Source organism: Peromyscus maniculatus, chromosome 14 (assembly GCF_049852395.1).
Source record: "Peromyscus maniculatus bairdii isolate BWxNUB_F1_BW_parent chromosome 14, HU_Pman_BW_mat_3.1, whole genome shotgun sequence".
In the NCBI taxonomy this organism is placed as follows: domain Eukaryota; kingdom Metazoa; phylum Chordata; class Mammalia; order Rodentia; family Cricetidae; genus Peromyscus; species Peromyscus maniculatus.
Window position 1 is genome coordinate 59,938,170 of NC_134865.1, and position 15,637 is coordinate 59,953,806.

The 15,637-nt window shown below is 45.4% G+C and overlaps 1 protein-coding gene across 1 annotated transcript in view; it reads right to left on the reverse strand.

The window, feature by feature from the left end:
- The window catches only part of Sptlc2 (serine palmitoyltransferase long chain base subunit 2), an 85,011-nt gene extending 71,650 nt beyond the window's left edge, over positions 1–13,361 (reverse strand). The window contains exon 1 of the mRNA XM_076551150.1: positions 13,227–13,361. Coding sequence (XP_076407265.1) covers positions 13,227–13,352 — 126 coding nt within the window. The 5' untranslated portion in view covers positions 13,353–13,361. The remainder of the gene's footprint in view (positions 1–13,226) is intronic.
- Positions 13,362–15,637: the final 2,276 nt, after the last annotated feature.

Here is a 15,637-nt window from a genome sequence, read left to right on the forward strand (position 1 = left end):
CTCATGAAAGGATGCAGAGTTAACCATATAATGACTCAAACAGCAGAATGATTATTGGGGAAATCAAGGCATACATTTCTGATATGAATGCAAGCTCATATAAGTATGACTTCATCAAGCAAATGAATGCATGCCAGCTGCATGCTAGGTCAAAGTCTGACCATCTAGTGGATGCTCTGTATTATTTTTAAGTCTTTATGTCCAGCTGCTGGGGAGGACTTCAGTTCCTTCCCCAACATTCACATAAAAGTCAGGTAAGGCAGCATGTACCTTTGATCTCAGTGCTAGGGAGGAAGAGACAGGTGGATCCCTGGGGTTCACTGGCCAGCCAGCCTAACCTACTAAGCAAGCTCCAGGCCAGAGAGAGAGACCCTCTCTCAAAATATCAAGGTGAGTGTCATACATGGTGACATGTACCTTTAATCCAAGCACTCAGGAGGTAAGAGGCAGGTGAATCTCTCTGGGTTTAAGGCCAGCCTAATCTACACGGTTAAGTTCTAGGCTAGCCAGAGATGCATAGTAAGACCTTGTCTCAAATAATGATGTTGATGATAAACATTATGTAATAACATAAAACAATAAAGCAAAAGGTGCCTGAGGACTGACATTTGGTATCCTCTCACCTCTACACACACACACACACACACACACACACACACACACACACACACACACACGCACGCTCAAACATGAACACATACACCTTCCCACGTGTAACAAAGCAAAATAAATAAGCCAAATGTCCAATATGAACCACCTATTTCTCTTCAGCAACCCAAGAACGGCTATCACGCCTTCCGCAGTAAGGGACGCCACACATTTCTGTTGTTCTTTCAAATCAGGACTGCTGAAATGATCTTTTCTTGGAATTACCCTCTCCCCACTGCATATCACATGCACTAGAGGAAGAGCCAGGAGATTGATGCAAATCATACAAGGTATATGCCATGCTTTGAATGTGTTTCCACAGTCTCTTTGATAGGCAGAGAAACTACGAAAATTAGACAGGCCCTCTATTTTCTTATAATTACAGTAAGTTCTGTAACGGCTAGCTTTGTGTGTGTTTGGTGGTTTGAATGAGAAGGAACCCCATAGGTTAGTATTATACGAAAGGTTAGTCCCCAGCTGATGAACTGCTTGGAAGGACTAAGAGGTATGGCCTTGTTGGAGAAGGTGTGTCACTGGGAGTGGGCTTTGAGGTTTCAGTGTCTGTCTCTGCCTGCTGCCTGTGGATCAGAATGTAAAACTCAGCTATGGCTTCAGCCACCATGCCTGTCTGCTTCCCACCAAGACAACGGACTAACCCTCTGAAACTGTAAGCAACCCCCACCCTTACATGCTTTCTTTTAAGAGTTGCCTTGGTTGTGGTCTCTTCACAGCACTAGAACAGTAACGTCAACTGACTGAAAAGTGCTCCCCAAACTAGCTGTCCAACACATACTGTATGACATGACTGTGCTACTGAAAATCCTACGCTGATTTCTGAACCAATTGATTCTCTAACTCATGTAGGAAACCAATCACCAAGAAGAACAAAAGTGCCTGTGAAGATAAAGGAATAGGTGGAATTACATCAAGTAATAGTGATTAAAGATCTATAGTAATGTGGGCATAGGATTTTAATTAAACAATGGGGAAATAGACCAGAACGGAAAACCCAGTAAAAGAGCACTGTGAATAAAAAATTGGACCAATGATAGAAGTGGTGTTTCAAATTACTGAAGAATGAATTGCTTTTTTATGAATTAAAATGGTTTAGTATGTGCAAATAAATAAAAAGTAGAACCCTGGTCAAGAAATGGTGGCTCACACCTTTTATCTTAGCACTTAGGAGACAGACACAGCAGGATCTCTGTGAGTTTGAGTCCAGCCTAGTCTATATAGTGAAGTTCCAGGACAGCCAGAACTACATAGAGACTGAGTCTCAAAATAAACAAATTAATTAAATAAAAAATAGATAGATTCCCTGATAACATACTATTAAAAAAATCAATCCTCGATTATTAAATATCTAATGTAAATCCAAAAAATTAAATTGAAACATGCTAAAAAATAATCTTTATGATCTTGGAGTATACAATAATTTCTCTAAGCTACTGAGTAAAGGTTAAAAATCTTCTCTGCACATGCATGTGTGTATGTCTGTTTGTATGTGTATGTGACTAGTGCATGCACATGTACTGGGGCATGTGCATGTATGTGCAGAGGCCAGAGGTTGATGTCAGGCGTCTTCCTCAATTATCCTATACTTTACACAGTATACCCTTTTGTCTACTCAGCCCCACCAGAAAAATGTTCATTGCAGTAAGTCACTGGTCTGGTTCAAGGCCTCTGGCACACCATCATCACTGGACCCTCACTGAAACTCCTCTTGGATATCCCGCTGTCACCCTGAATCATGGAGATCCTGCCGCGATCATTCCGCAGGACCAGTCCCTTCACACACTCTGGCAGGTCCATGTATGGAGTAGATGTTAGGGTAGGCCAACCTAAGGCCCAGGATGTGGGTCTGGGTGGTAGCGGAGAAGCTAGTCCCGGCCTTTGGGACTGCCCTCCTCGGGTAAGGGGCAGAGCCAGCTCTCCTAGGCCCATGCCATGAGGGAGGGCCACAGCTCTCCCACACCTCTCCTACATCCGTGGTGAGGCCATCTATCCCATGAGGCTGGGGCCAACTTTCCTGCTAAAATGTCTAGCGAGAGGCAGGGCCAGTTATTCCAGGGTCTAGTAAGGGGCGGGACAGGCTCAGCCAGACCCTCAGATTTCAACACACATAGTTCCTATGACCCCCTGTGGTAACACAGGTCATGGACATCAACAGACCCCAGGTGCAGTAGGAACAGGAACCCAGACATGGCCCTCTGCAGCAGCTTGGGCCCGAATGTCATCATGGCCCAGTGGCAGCAAGGTCCTTGAACACCAACATGGTCTCAGGTGGCTGACCAGACCCTGGGCATCTGCACAGCCCTCTGTGGTGCTATGGATACCAACTCAGACCTTGGTTGCTACAGGAACACGGACCCAGATAGAGGGCCCTAGACAGCAAAAGGGCCCAGACATGGCCCCATGTGGCAGCACAGGCCACCCAGATTGGCCTGGCCCCAGTGGCGGCATGACCCTCAGACGCCAACATGGCTGCAGGTTGTGGCCTAGACCCTGGGCAGATGTGTGGCCTTTGGTGGTACCGTGGGCCATAGACATCAACACAGACCCCAGCTATGGTAGGACTACGGTCTTTGGCAGCAGCTTGGGCCCAGATGGATGGAACATAGCTTTAATACCAGCACTTGGGAGACAGGAGCAGCCTCTACCTGTGAGTTCAAGGCTAGCCTGGTCTACAAAGCAAGTTCCAGGACAGTCAGAGCTACACAAAGAAACCCTGTCTAAGGTGTGTGTGTGAGTGTGTGTGTGTGTGTGTGTGTGTGTGTGTGTGTGTGTGTGTGTAAAAACAGACTTCTGCCCCTTTGAAAAAGCTAAAAAAAAAATTAAGCATGAAGGACTGCAATGTAGCTAGGTTGTCAAAATGTTTGCTTTGCAATCATAAAGGTCTAGTTCTAATCTCTGGCACCCACAAAACCTATCCTCCTGCCTTCCCTTAATAGGCTGTCTTCTGCAACTATATCTGCACAACAGTCCACAGGAGGAGAGAGGAGGAGGAGGATAAAGGAAGATGCACACCTCACTTCAGTCACTTCCCACTGGTCAGAAATCATCACATGGGCGTCCTCTAACCGCAAGAGACTTGGCACTCGGTTGCCACGTGACACTGAGAACCTGGGGTTTGATTACTGGTATGAAAATAGGGAGAACGCATAGTGGAGAGCAGTTAGTCTCTGCTGCAACATGGCATGAAGAAAAGCCCTACCTAGATTTCTTTTTCCTTAAACAGTCAATGTTCCTGAAAGCCCGTATTAAATAACCTATCACTTCCTCTTTGTTTTGTGAGTTAACCTTGCTTAGGGTGGCTTTGAATTTGTTCCCCACAATCTGATAAACAGTAGACAAATACAGAATTTTGATTTGTGGTCTTCTGGAGTTTTGAGGCTATCGATCGTCATATACATTATGAACAATGTGACAAATTGATAGTTCTAGCAAGTGAGTAAAATCTGATGTCCTCAAATATAATATGTATTCTAGTTTGTTCTGCTATTGCTGTGCCACAACACTGACCAAAAGCAAACTGGAGAGAAAAGGGTTTGAGTTACATGTGCCAATCACAGGCCACCACTGAGTGGATGGAGTCCAGGCAGGAACTCATCAAGCAAAGCAGAGGCAGAAACCATAAAAAACCTGCTTCCTGGCTTGCTTCAGGCTCAGTCAACTACCTTTCTTATTCCTCCCAGGACCACCTGCCCAGCAGTGGCATCATCGCCCAGTGAACTGGGTCCTCCCACACCCATCAACAATCAAGGAAATGCCACACTGACAAGCCTACAGGTTCCCTCCTCCCATGTGACTCTAGTCTGGGTCAAGTTGACAAAAACAAAAACTAACACACATGCACATACACACCTTGAAGCCCTAAAGAGTCTACAGGATATGCTAACCCAGTATATACCAAACAGCAGTATCGACAACTGTAAGAGCTTTTCATAGAGAAGTTGAACTTGTCACGTTTCAGTTGAGAGTAATGAAGAAGAAGGCTCTAGAAAAAGTAAAGGAACAGGCGACTTACTCAAAGGATGGTGGTATGCAATAAGGGAGAAAACTGATGAGGACAAATGATTCTCAAAGGCATAGAGCAACAAACTCCCAGGCCTCAGGAGCAGAGGTTTCCTAACCTTTTCTGACGGCAGTCAGCCACTTTTCAGATTCTCTCATCAGAAACTCCATTCTCTATAAGAGAGGGTTGTTGGGTTCCTTTTGCTAAAGTGTTAACATGACCAAGGAAATATGGTCAAATACAGATGCGGCCAGGAGTCCACTCCACACATAAAATGTGTTCTCAGACAAGAAAAATGGGCACATGCAGCCACACTCAACTAGCCTGTGTAAAGGGCCAAGCAAAGAGGTTGGCATGACAGGATCAGCACACCTTAGAGATGTGTAAGAGCTGAGACAAAGAGCAGGCTATGGGCAGAGCTGCCATGCGTTCAGCCTCCTGCCTGAGCCTGTTATCATAACGTGACTGAAACAGAAACTGCTACAGTGAGAGTTAGGGCAGTGTAGACTCAAATGTCCCCACAAGATCTTGCTGTTGAACACTTGGCCCCAAGCTGGCAGTGCTGTTGTGGAGCCTTTGGGAGGAGAGCCCTAGCGGGTAGTAATCAGTCACTGGGAGCAACCTTGAAGGTTATAGCAGAGCCTGATCCTAATCTAGAGCTCTCTCACTTCCTGGTCCACCGCCACAAGGTCAGCGCGGACCTGCCACACACTCCTGTCTGCACCGAACTGCTCCACATGCCTTCAAAGCCATGGCAGACTGGACCCCTAAAACTGCTCTGAGAAAACTAACACAGCATTAACTCGTGCAGACACACTTGCCCAGTGTGCCTCTCAATGGACACCTTCCAGTCCATAGAAAGCTGAAGGCTTCTGTCGTGGGTTTACAGTAGGATAAATAAAAATCATGTCAAATGATGCTTTCTAGTTAAGCTCTGGAAGCCAGTCTCAGTCCATTTCACATGAGACAGATACTGCCAAATATCAGGGATTTTATCTGGTAAGAGGAGATATGGTCACAACCTTGCAAATGTTTCCTGCTGATTAAAAACATGGCCAGCTTTGGCATAGCTTGTGCGAGTTACACAAAGGCTCGCACTATTCTCTCTAGCATGTGTGGTATGCAGTGGGAGAGGCTAGCACACTTCTGTAAAATTCCAAGAAAAGGCCAGCCTCCGTTTCCACCGGCTTTTCTCATACCGCTTCCTCCCAACTATATTCTGGCACATTCAAAACTCTGTGTGTGCTGCACGTATGTGTGTCACCTGAGAAGCACTATGGTTATCTAGTATTCTATCTTTGGCACCTCCTCTTCTGGCTTAATGCCGTCTTTTACACACTTTACCAACTCCATGGCTTCAACTACCATCCACCCCCTCTTCAACCAATTCTCAAGAGATGAAATCAATTATCATCCTTAATTATCCAATTTAATGTCCCCCACAACTATGAATGGATTCTGAACTGACATCAGGGTACTGGGAGTCAAACCCGAGGCCAGTACTCTTAACAGCTGAACCATCTCTTCAGCGCCTAGTAATGAATTCTGAATTCAATGGTATGGTAGAGTCAGACAAACTAAACACAATCAAGACTTCCAAACTCAGTGACATAAATGTCTGAACTTTAATCGTATTTGCAAAATGAGGACACTATTTACCTAGAAAGGCTTTTCTCAATTTTTTTTTTTACTTTTTTAATTAACCAAGTTTATTCTTTGACAATTGCATACATGTACATAGCTCATTCATTCTACTTAATCTCATTTTCCAGCTTCTCTTTCCTCCCACCTGTTCTCCACCTCTTCTCCCTACAGGTCCTTTTCCCATTTATGTCTTTTGTTTTATATTATAACACTCTGAATTTTAACCAGGATTGTAGTGTGGCCACAGGTTTAGCCGCTGCATTTTGTACACAGCTGAAGGCAATAACTGTCCCTTCCCCAGAATCCACCAACAGCCAATAGTTCCGTAGGGAGATGAGTGCCCCTGACCCCTCCCTATCCATCCACAATTGGCCTGTGCAGGCATTTGCGACGCTGTGAGATCACGCTTGTAATGGCAGTGTCACACCACGAAGACAGCAGCCGTTCACATTTCTTCTCTTGGTCCTTCAGGAGGAACTCTGTAAATGGTGTCCTTTTCTTTTTTCTCTTTTTAAGATGGGATCTTACGCAGTCCAGGCTCAAAAATCACTATGAATCTTGAACTTCTCTGTTCTCTTGTCCCCACTCCCGAGTGCTCTACCACCAACACTCAGGTACTGTGGAATAATCCTTTTGTACACTGTGTGAATATGTCACTATGACTGATTTAATAAACAAGCTGACTGGCCAAATAGCTGATCAGAATAAAGTTAGGCGAGAAAGTCAAACAAAAAAATGGGATTACGAAGGGCGGAGTCAGAGCAGTTGCCAGCCAACTGGAGAACAGAGTTGGACACACAAAATGGGATAGAGGTAAAAGCCATGAGCCTTGGGGCAACACACAGATGAATAGAAATGAGTTAAGTTTTAAGAGCTAGTTAGTAACAAGTCTGAGCTATTAGCCGAGCATTTATAATTTTTATCAAGTTGTTTGGGAAGCTGCTGCCGGTTATTTGGGAGACAGGAAAATTCCGCCTACACTCAGGTTCTATGAAGTTCTAGAGATAGAACCCAGGGCTTCGTGTATGCTAGGCAAGACTCTACAATTGCACCATACCCACAGCCCTCTCTATTACTATTATTATTCATAATTTCTCACTGTCTGAAAATATTGCTTATCCTCCTTAATGAAATAACTTGATTTTTCTCAAATACTTCCTCCTAATTGTGTTTTGCAAGCCTATTCTTCAACCTTGTATATCTTTTCCAAGGAACATTATGATTCTTAAATTTAATGACCTTGGTATCGTTTATTCTAGCCTTTAGTACATCTTCTATATACTTTACCAATGCCATAGCTTCAAAGAATACCATTACCTTCAAATAACATCTCCTGAATTCTCACTCTATGCAGGCATATAATATAAACATTAAAATCTCAAACGTTTGCTTTAGGTTTTCAAATTAAGGGGAAAAAAGGCTTATTTAAGGCCAGGCGGTGGTGGTGCATGCCTTTAATTCCAGCACTCGAGAGGTAGAGGCAGGCAGATCTCTGTGAGTTTGAGGCCAGCCTGGTCTACAGAGTGAGTTCCAGGACAACCTCCAAAGCTATACAGAGAAACCTTGTTTTGAAACAAACAAACAAAAAGGCTTATTTGAACTGATTCAAGATCATCACATTTGGGCTAGGGCCATGGCTCATTTGGTAGGGTGCTTGCCTAAAATGCATAAAGCCCCAGGTTAGATTCCCAGTATCATGGTGCTACATGTGATTCCAGCATTTGGGAGATAGAAACAGGAGGATCAGAAGTTTAAGGTCATCTTTGACTACATAGCAACTTTGAGCCTGTTTGAAATGTTCACCTTAAAGAAATGATCAATGAATCAAGAGCTAGACATGTTGAATATGACTTAGACGTTACACAATGCACACATGTATACATTTATCAAAATATTACATAGATACAATTTTGGTGTTTTTCTATCAATTGACTGTAACACAAACCAACTGTTCCAATGCTTTGAGATCGTACAGTGAATATGTACCATTTCTACAACCAAGAGTAACAATCTTTTAAAAATGAAAAACAGCCTCAACTTCATTAAGGGTTTTGAAAATAGTATTAAAGATAACAAATATAAAATAAAATTTCTGAGATTAAGCGGGTCAAGAGCAAATGGCTATCTTACTATTCACAAATCACAAATTATAGAAGCTTTCTTGGAAACTACTCAGGAGGCAAGTGATTTGTGGCCAAAACCCATTTTTTAATGAAGTAAGGCCCAACCACTCTGCATGCAAACACTGCCTCTGCCCATCCCTTTCAATTGCCTATTCTACATAAACACTGCTTCTTTCAATAACCGAATCAGGCAATTAGCTCTCTTGCTGAGAGGATGACCAGCTTCTAGTGTACCTGGGCCCACCTAACAAACTGGAAGCCTGTCCTCCCTAACACCATTGTAAATACTATCTCAGGAACCAAATGGTTTATAATTTCCTAAGAATTCTTTTGTTGTTGTTGTTGTTGTTCTTTGTTTTGTTTTTCGAAACAGGGTTTCTCTGTGTAGCCCTGGCTGTCCTGGAACTGGCTCTGTAGACCAGGATGGCCTAAAACTCACGAAGTACTGGGATTAAACGTGTGCATCACCAGAGCTCAGCCTAAAAATTCTTATTAAAGAAGCTTGAATCCCACAAATGACTGGAATCTCTCAGACCCAGCTAATAAAAACCAAATGTTCTTCCCTTTAGGGCAAAATGCCTTTGAAACAAAAAAAACTTATCTCACAAGTTCTCTTTAGTTACAACAGTATTTCTGCCTAGAGCCTAAGGTGTCTTACCCTGCCAAATCCAGGATGTATGATGGTTATATTAGGTCTACTAGTCCTACTATCTCACAACCAATCCCCAATCACGGTTTGTCTTGAGTGGAAACAAGAGCTAGGAGTAAATCACCCTTCCTTAGTTACTTGTGGGCCTCTTTCTGGAATCACTCTTGTTTCTACCATGCTTGACTTCTACTGAAGAGAACAACGCATGCCCTACCGCTTCCTTGTGACCGAACTCTACTGATTCTGGTCATTAGAAGTCTTACCTCCCTTACATTTCTCATCAATACTACTCTCAGATGGAAGAAAGTTAGGTTCAAAGCTGTCCCAATGACAATATCCTTTCTCTTCTTTCATACTGGTTCATATTTTTTTTTTTTTTAAAGCAAAATCTGCCAGATGTAGCCTTTAATCCCAGCACTTAGGAGGCAGAGGCAGTCGGATCTCTGTGAATTCGAGGCCAGCCTGGGTTACAGAGCGAGTTTCAGGACAGCCAGGACTACACAGAGAAACTCTGTCTGGAAAAACAAAACAAAATCAAAATCTGAGTCCAAATCTAAACTTTTTTTTTTGTTTTGTTTTTGTTTTTTGAGACAGGGTTTCTCTGTGTAGCTTTGTGCCTTTCCTGGAACTCACTTGGTAGCCCAGGCTGGCCTCGAACTCACGGAGTTCCGCCTGCCTCTGCCTCCCGAGTGCTGGGATTAAAGGCGTGCGCCACCACCGCCCGGCTCAAATCTAAACTTTTATAAAGACACGTCTTTTTAAAAGTGCTGACAACGTACACAACCGTGTCATTTGCTTATTAATCAACTGTTTAATCCACAAAAACTAACCCCTGGTGATTAATATTACTAAACAATGTTATTGTGAAAATTTGCTGCAAACCCTCTGTAAGGTGTCCCCCCCCCCCCCCAAGATCTTGTCAATCTCTGGGAATTCCCAGCACCTGGGAAGTGGATGCAGGAGGGTAACAAGTTCAAGGCCAGTCTGACCTAAAAAAGTCACAGACTCAAAACAAACAAAAGAACCCATAAACACAGACATTGGTTTTAAGAAAATCTTGCAGAGATAAACTGATTGAATTACAAAGACAAAAAGACACCCTGAAGGTTCTTTCCAATTCTAATGCTGTAGATTGTTCTCAGTCTATAAATCACCCTTGACATCTTCAATAAAGGTTGACACTCCTCCCACTTCTTTAATGGCAGAGGAAATTTAGTGCTTTATTGTTCAACTGCTGCTCTTGTGAAAACTCTTGTCCACTGTCATCATTCATTGAACACTAGTAACCCCTGTTTCGTAATACCTCCTTACCACATTATCTACTTATCAAACTCAGCCCCATCCAGGAGTCGTTGTTAACACAGGCATTAATTCTCTTCAAACATATCCTGTTGAGTGTATACAAATATCAGAAAGTGGCTGCCTCCCCTTGAGAGAAGAAAGTCTACAAGTTTCTAATTTCTCTCCAGTTCATTAAAAACATGACATGTGAGGAAACCCTTTTACGTTTCAGCCATGTGATATTTAGTATTTTAAAGAAAGGATGACACTTGTATACTTAGTATTTTTCTGTGTCTTTTCAGGCAGAATTGGCATTATTTCCCAACAGTCCCCCCCCACCCCCACCCCCTGTCCCAGGATGCAAGGAGAGATAGGCAGGGGTTAGAGCACATACATTTTTTTTAACTTAACACAACCAACTTCGAAACTACTTTAAGACATTCTCTTCTTCTCATAAACAGAGCTCTTCTTCCTCCTAAATGAAATACCCCAGCTTTAAAATTATTTGTGAAAAGTAGTTTCCTAGAAAGGATACTGCAGCCCTTAGAACATTCCATTAGAACATTCTTCCAAATGCCACTGTGCCTTGAGTGAAAATGTTCGATAAAGTAGGTTAAACGAGCCAGGCAGACAGAACAAGCACAGACTTTTTGGGGGGGCTTTGAACACTCCTTCTTCCAGCCTCAGCTTCCTTCCCACATGCTAGTGTTACAGGTGTTTGCCACCACACCCTGCTACAGTCACAGATTTTTATATTTCATTTTAATAACTTGCGATTTCTTCATCTTAACAGTTGGCAACCTCTGAAGAAATACCATGCCTACAAATGCTAAATTGTTGGGATTCCAGGAGGTCAGAATCTGATTTACTATTTAGTCAGAATATCTAGTGACTGAAAGGAACATTCAGACAGAAAGCATCTCTAACACATGACTGGCTTTGGACTTCCTTCTTCCTCACCTATTATCTTCTAGCTCCAACTGTTCAGTTTCCCTGACACATTCTATACTACTACAATGTTGTCTCATTAGCCATCTTACACTGCTAGAGAAAACAGCAAATTCTTCCATGGCTCATAACAAATGAACACACCCCCTTTTTTTTTTTGGAGATAATGTCTCTCAACATAGCCCCCAAAACTGTCCTCAAACTCAGTATGTAGACCAGGCTGGACTGAACTCACAGAGATCCACCTGCTTCTGCTGGGATTAAAGGCCAGCCATACCAAGCCCAGACCACAAGTTGACTTTTATCACACCCTCTCTCACATAATCATTTTTTGAAAACCAATCTTTTGAATCTTAACACCTTACACATTCAAGGGAGGTCAAGTCTTTTCTATGTACTCCCCATCTTAAGCCTCCATCCACTCTTCCCCAGAGTCTCAATAACTCAGCATGATCTGGGAAAAAAAAACCCTCCATAGCACGGTGTTAACAGGCCTATCACAGTTACTGATTCAGCGGTCAGGTTAGTATCTATGTTAATGCGGGGTCATCATCCTATCAAAACTGCAATAATCACACTCGCTCCTGCTAAGGGGTTAAAAACTACTATTCTTCCAGACACAAGATTTATAAATGTTAAAATCATCACAGCACTCTTTGCCAGCAGCGTCAAGTCTTGCATCTTTTGAAGAAGTTCCTCCTTAAAAAACACGTTTCGGTAGAGGAGTCAGCAGCGATAAATGAAAGGCTGGTTTAAAAAATACTGTCAGGAAAACCAGGCGGGGTGGCACCCAGCATTAATCCCAGCACTTGGGAGGTAGAGGCTGGAGGATCTCTGTGAGTTCGAGGCCAGCCTGGTTACAAGGCAGGGCAGCTAGGGCTGTTACACAGAGAAACCATGTCTCAAAACAAACACAACACTGCCAGGAAGTCAGAACTCTGTAAGGTATTTTAGAACTGCATGAATATGTTGATGATTCAACTTCAGCTAATTAGTATAAGGCCGCATGACAATTTACCACTGGGTTAAGCAATGCCCTCTACGACAGCTCTATTGCTTGGTGTAAGGGGCCACCAGAATCTAACTAACCTGGATGGTGGCATGGGGTCTCACCAATCGCCTAACAGGACAACTCTCAAGACACTCGAGGGGAGTTCCCTGCCAAGTCCACAGTCAAGGTTTTCCTGGTAAAGGAAGTTCAGAAGGGGGTAGGAAGAGGCTGCCTGGGTGTTACTTCCACAACCGCAACACTGCCTAACTTTCGGGGCTGCAAGACTCTACAGGAAGCATGTACATGAGGGGACCTGAGGAGGAACCCTGGAGAAGGTACTGCCGAGCTCCGAGGGAGTTCCTCTGCTTCCCATCGGGAGCGGCCTGCACTTTTTACAGGATCCACATGGGAAAGACTGGGAGAGGAAACCCAGCTTCCAGAGACCGGGAGGGCCCTTCAGAACAGCAAAGCCAAGGAAGGGGTGGCTCCGCATAGCCGAGGAGCCGGGCAGACTTAGGGAGTCCCGCGTGCCTGTGGAGCCCCGCCGCGACCGGGGACCCGGGCAGAACTCGGGAACACCGCACACCGAAGAAGCCGGGAAGATCTGGGGAGTCCTGCATGGTTGGGAGCCCCTCATCGCTGGGGAGGCGGAGACCCGCAGGGCTGGGGAGCCTCGGGAAACTGGGGAGCCCCACATGGCTGCTGAGTCCCGCGCTGCCCTTGAGTCTCCCTGCCGCTCAGGGGGAGGCCCAGTCCATGCCGGGTCCCAGGGGCCAGCGCACCTGAGCCGCGCCGAGCCGCCCGCCCGCCGGCCGCTGAGACCCGCCCGCGCGGCTGCCCGTCCGGCTCGGCCCGGCCCCGGGCTTCGGCTCGCGGGGTCCCCGGCCCACTGCCCCGGCCCCGCCCGGCTTCTGGATCCCGTCGTACCTGGCCGGCAGCCGCGGCGGTGGCGGTGCTGCTCCTCACGTACCCGTTCCTCACCTCCCCGTTCTTCACGCAGCCGTTCGCCCGCAGCGGGCGGCGGCAGCAGCAGCCTCCGGGCTCCGGCCGCATCGTCCCGGCAGCACCCGGCAGCAGGGCAGGCTCTGGAGGCGGCTGCGGCGCCAACTCCCGCTCCGCACCGCACCCACCTCCCCGAAACCGGAAATGGCTGCAGCGCCGCTGCCAATTCCCGGTCCGGCCGTCACGCGAGGGCGGGGCCAGCGGAGAAAACTAGGCTCGCCGAAAGCCCGGCGGCCGGAGGGAACACGGGGCGGAGCCTGGTGGAGGCTCTGGCCAATCCAAAGGCGAGAGAGGCGGGCCTCATGCTGCCTCTGGCCAATCAGGGGCGAGAGGAAAGCGGCTCGCCGGCGTCAGGGGGCTTCTTCGGAGGAACTCGAGAGCTGGGCGCTTGATTGGAGCCCTAGCCAGGTCGCAGATGGAGATTTGCTGCCTAATGGTCCAGACTTGAAGAGGAGGCGGAGCCCGGAAAGAAGTAGCCAATTAGCGTGTGGAGAAAGAAACCGGGGCTGAGCCCATCTCCCGAGCTGGTTCCCGGTTCTCCAGCACAGGTGGTGGTTGCCCTCTGTGCCCTTCCTCCCTAGAGGTTCTCGGGTTGAATCCAAGCCCGAGACAGGCAGCTCCCTGATTTCATTAGCAAATTCCTCTGTGGGTGTTAATAGAATAGGCTTTTTGACTGTCTCTCGACGTTCTTCACTGTGCGCTTACGCGAACGTCTCACGTGCTCGTCACTTGTTCCTATCCGGGCTTTCCCTATACAGTTTCCTTTGAAGACTTTCCTTGAAAGTCAGGAGACCTGATCTATTTCCAGATCTTCTGATAACCGGAACTGAAACTTGAGGGACTAACTACTTTAAGGAGCCTACTTTCTTTTAAAATTCTTTCTGCTTCATAGACTCATTTGCAAGAATAACATTAGTAAAGCGTTGAGTTCCTATCAAAATACCTAATCCGGACCAGTAGCAAAAAAAAAAAGGAAATTGATCGGCATCACAGCGACCTTTAGTTACCCATTAAAAAAAATGTAGTGTCATAATTAGAGTATGACTCAGTCTAGGTTTGAATCCTTGCTGCCTCACCTACTAGCTGAGTGACCTCTATGTGTCTTCCTCTGCTCTGGGGGATAATAATAGTTGCCATAAGAGAATCTAATGAGTTAATGCATGTGATGTATTTTGTACAGAACCTAGCAATTAGTAAGTATATCATTAAGTGCTGGTTATTATTAATTGCTGAATGCATCTGTGTGAATCCCAACATCACACAGCCCCTACTCCCCTGGAGTTTTAGAAATGAGTTGGCAACGTATTTTGTTTTGCTTGATTTAGGAGAGGACCAGTTTAACAGAAAGTGGAGAGAGCACAAAACTACTCTTGAGTCACAAGCATTGTGATCTCAAAAGTGAACACGAGAATCAAAAAGAATTATATGGGGCCTGGAGGGATGATTCAGCAGTTAAGAGCACTCACTGCTCGTAAAGAGGACCTGGATTTGGTTCCTAGCACCCACGTAGTGCTCACAACTATCTGGAAGTCCAGTGTCAAAAGATCTAAAGCCTTATTTCTGATGCCCTTATTTTTGAGGGCATCAGGCACAATCTTGGCACACAGACATACATGCAGGCATTACACTCACAGACATAAAATAAATAAATCTCCTTTTAAAAAGTTGGGTTTTTTGTTTTTCATTTAAAGCTCTGGATGCCTTTAAACCAAGCATGGTAATGCATGGGTCTAATGCCCACACTCATGAGTGGAGACAGGAGGATCTATAAAACCAGTTCCGAGCCTGGTGGTGGTGGTGCACACCTTTAGTCCCAGCACTCAGGAGGCAGAGCCAGCCTGATCTACAGAGCGAGTTTCAGGACAGTCTCCAAAGCTACAGAGAGAAACCCTGTTTCAAAAACAAACAAACAAACAAACAAACAAACAAACAAACAGTTCTCTGGGCCAGCCTGGGATATACGAGTCCCTGTCTTAAACATGAGGGGGTGGGGGTGGGTAATCAGTGAAAGACTGATGGGAAAACATGAAGAGTTGAGCCCATATTCTGAGCATCGACTTAAAATCCCAGTGCTGGGGATGCAAAGACAGGAGGATTCCTAGAATTATCGGTCCAGCCAGTCTAACTGAATTGGTGAGCTCCAAGTTCAAAGACTCTGTCTCAAAATTAAGATAGAAAGGAAGTGAGGAAAACACCCAGCATTGACATCTGACTCTCGTGCACATAAACACATACACACACAAAGACGTGTGTGCCTCTTGAAGTTTACATTCCATTGAGAGACAAGATACAGGGCTGGAGAGATGGCTCTGTGTTTAAGAGTGCTGGCTGCTCTT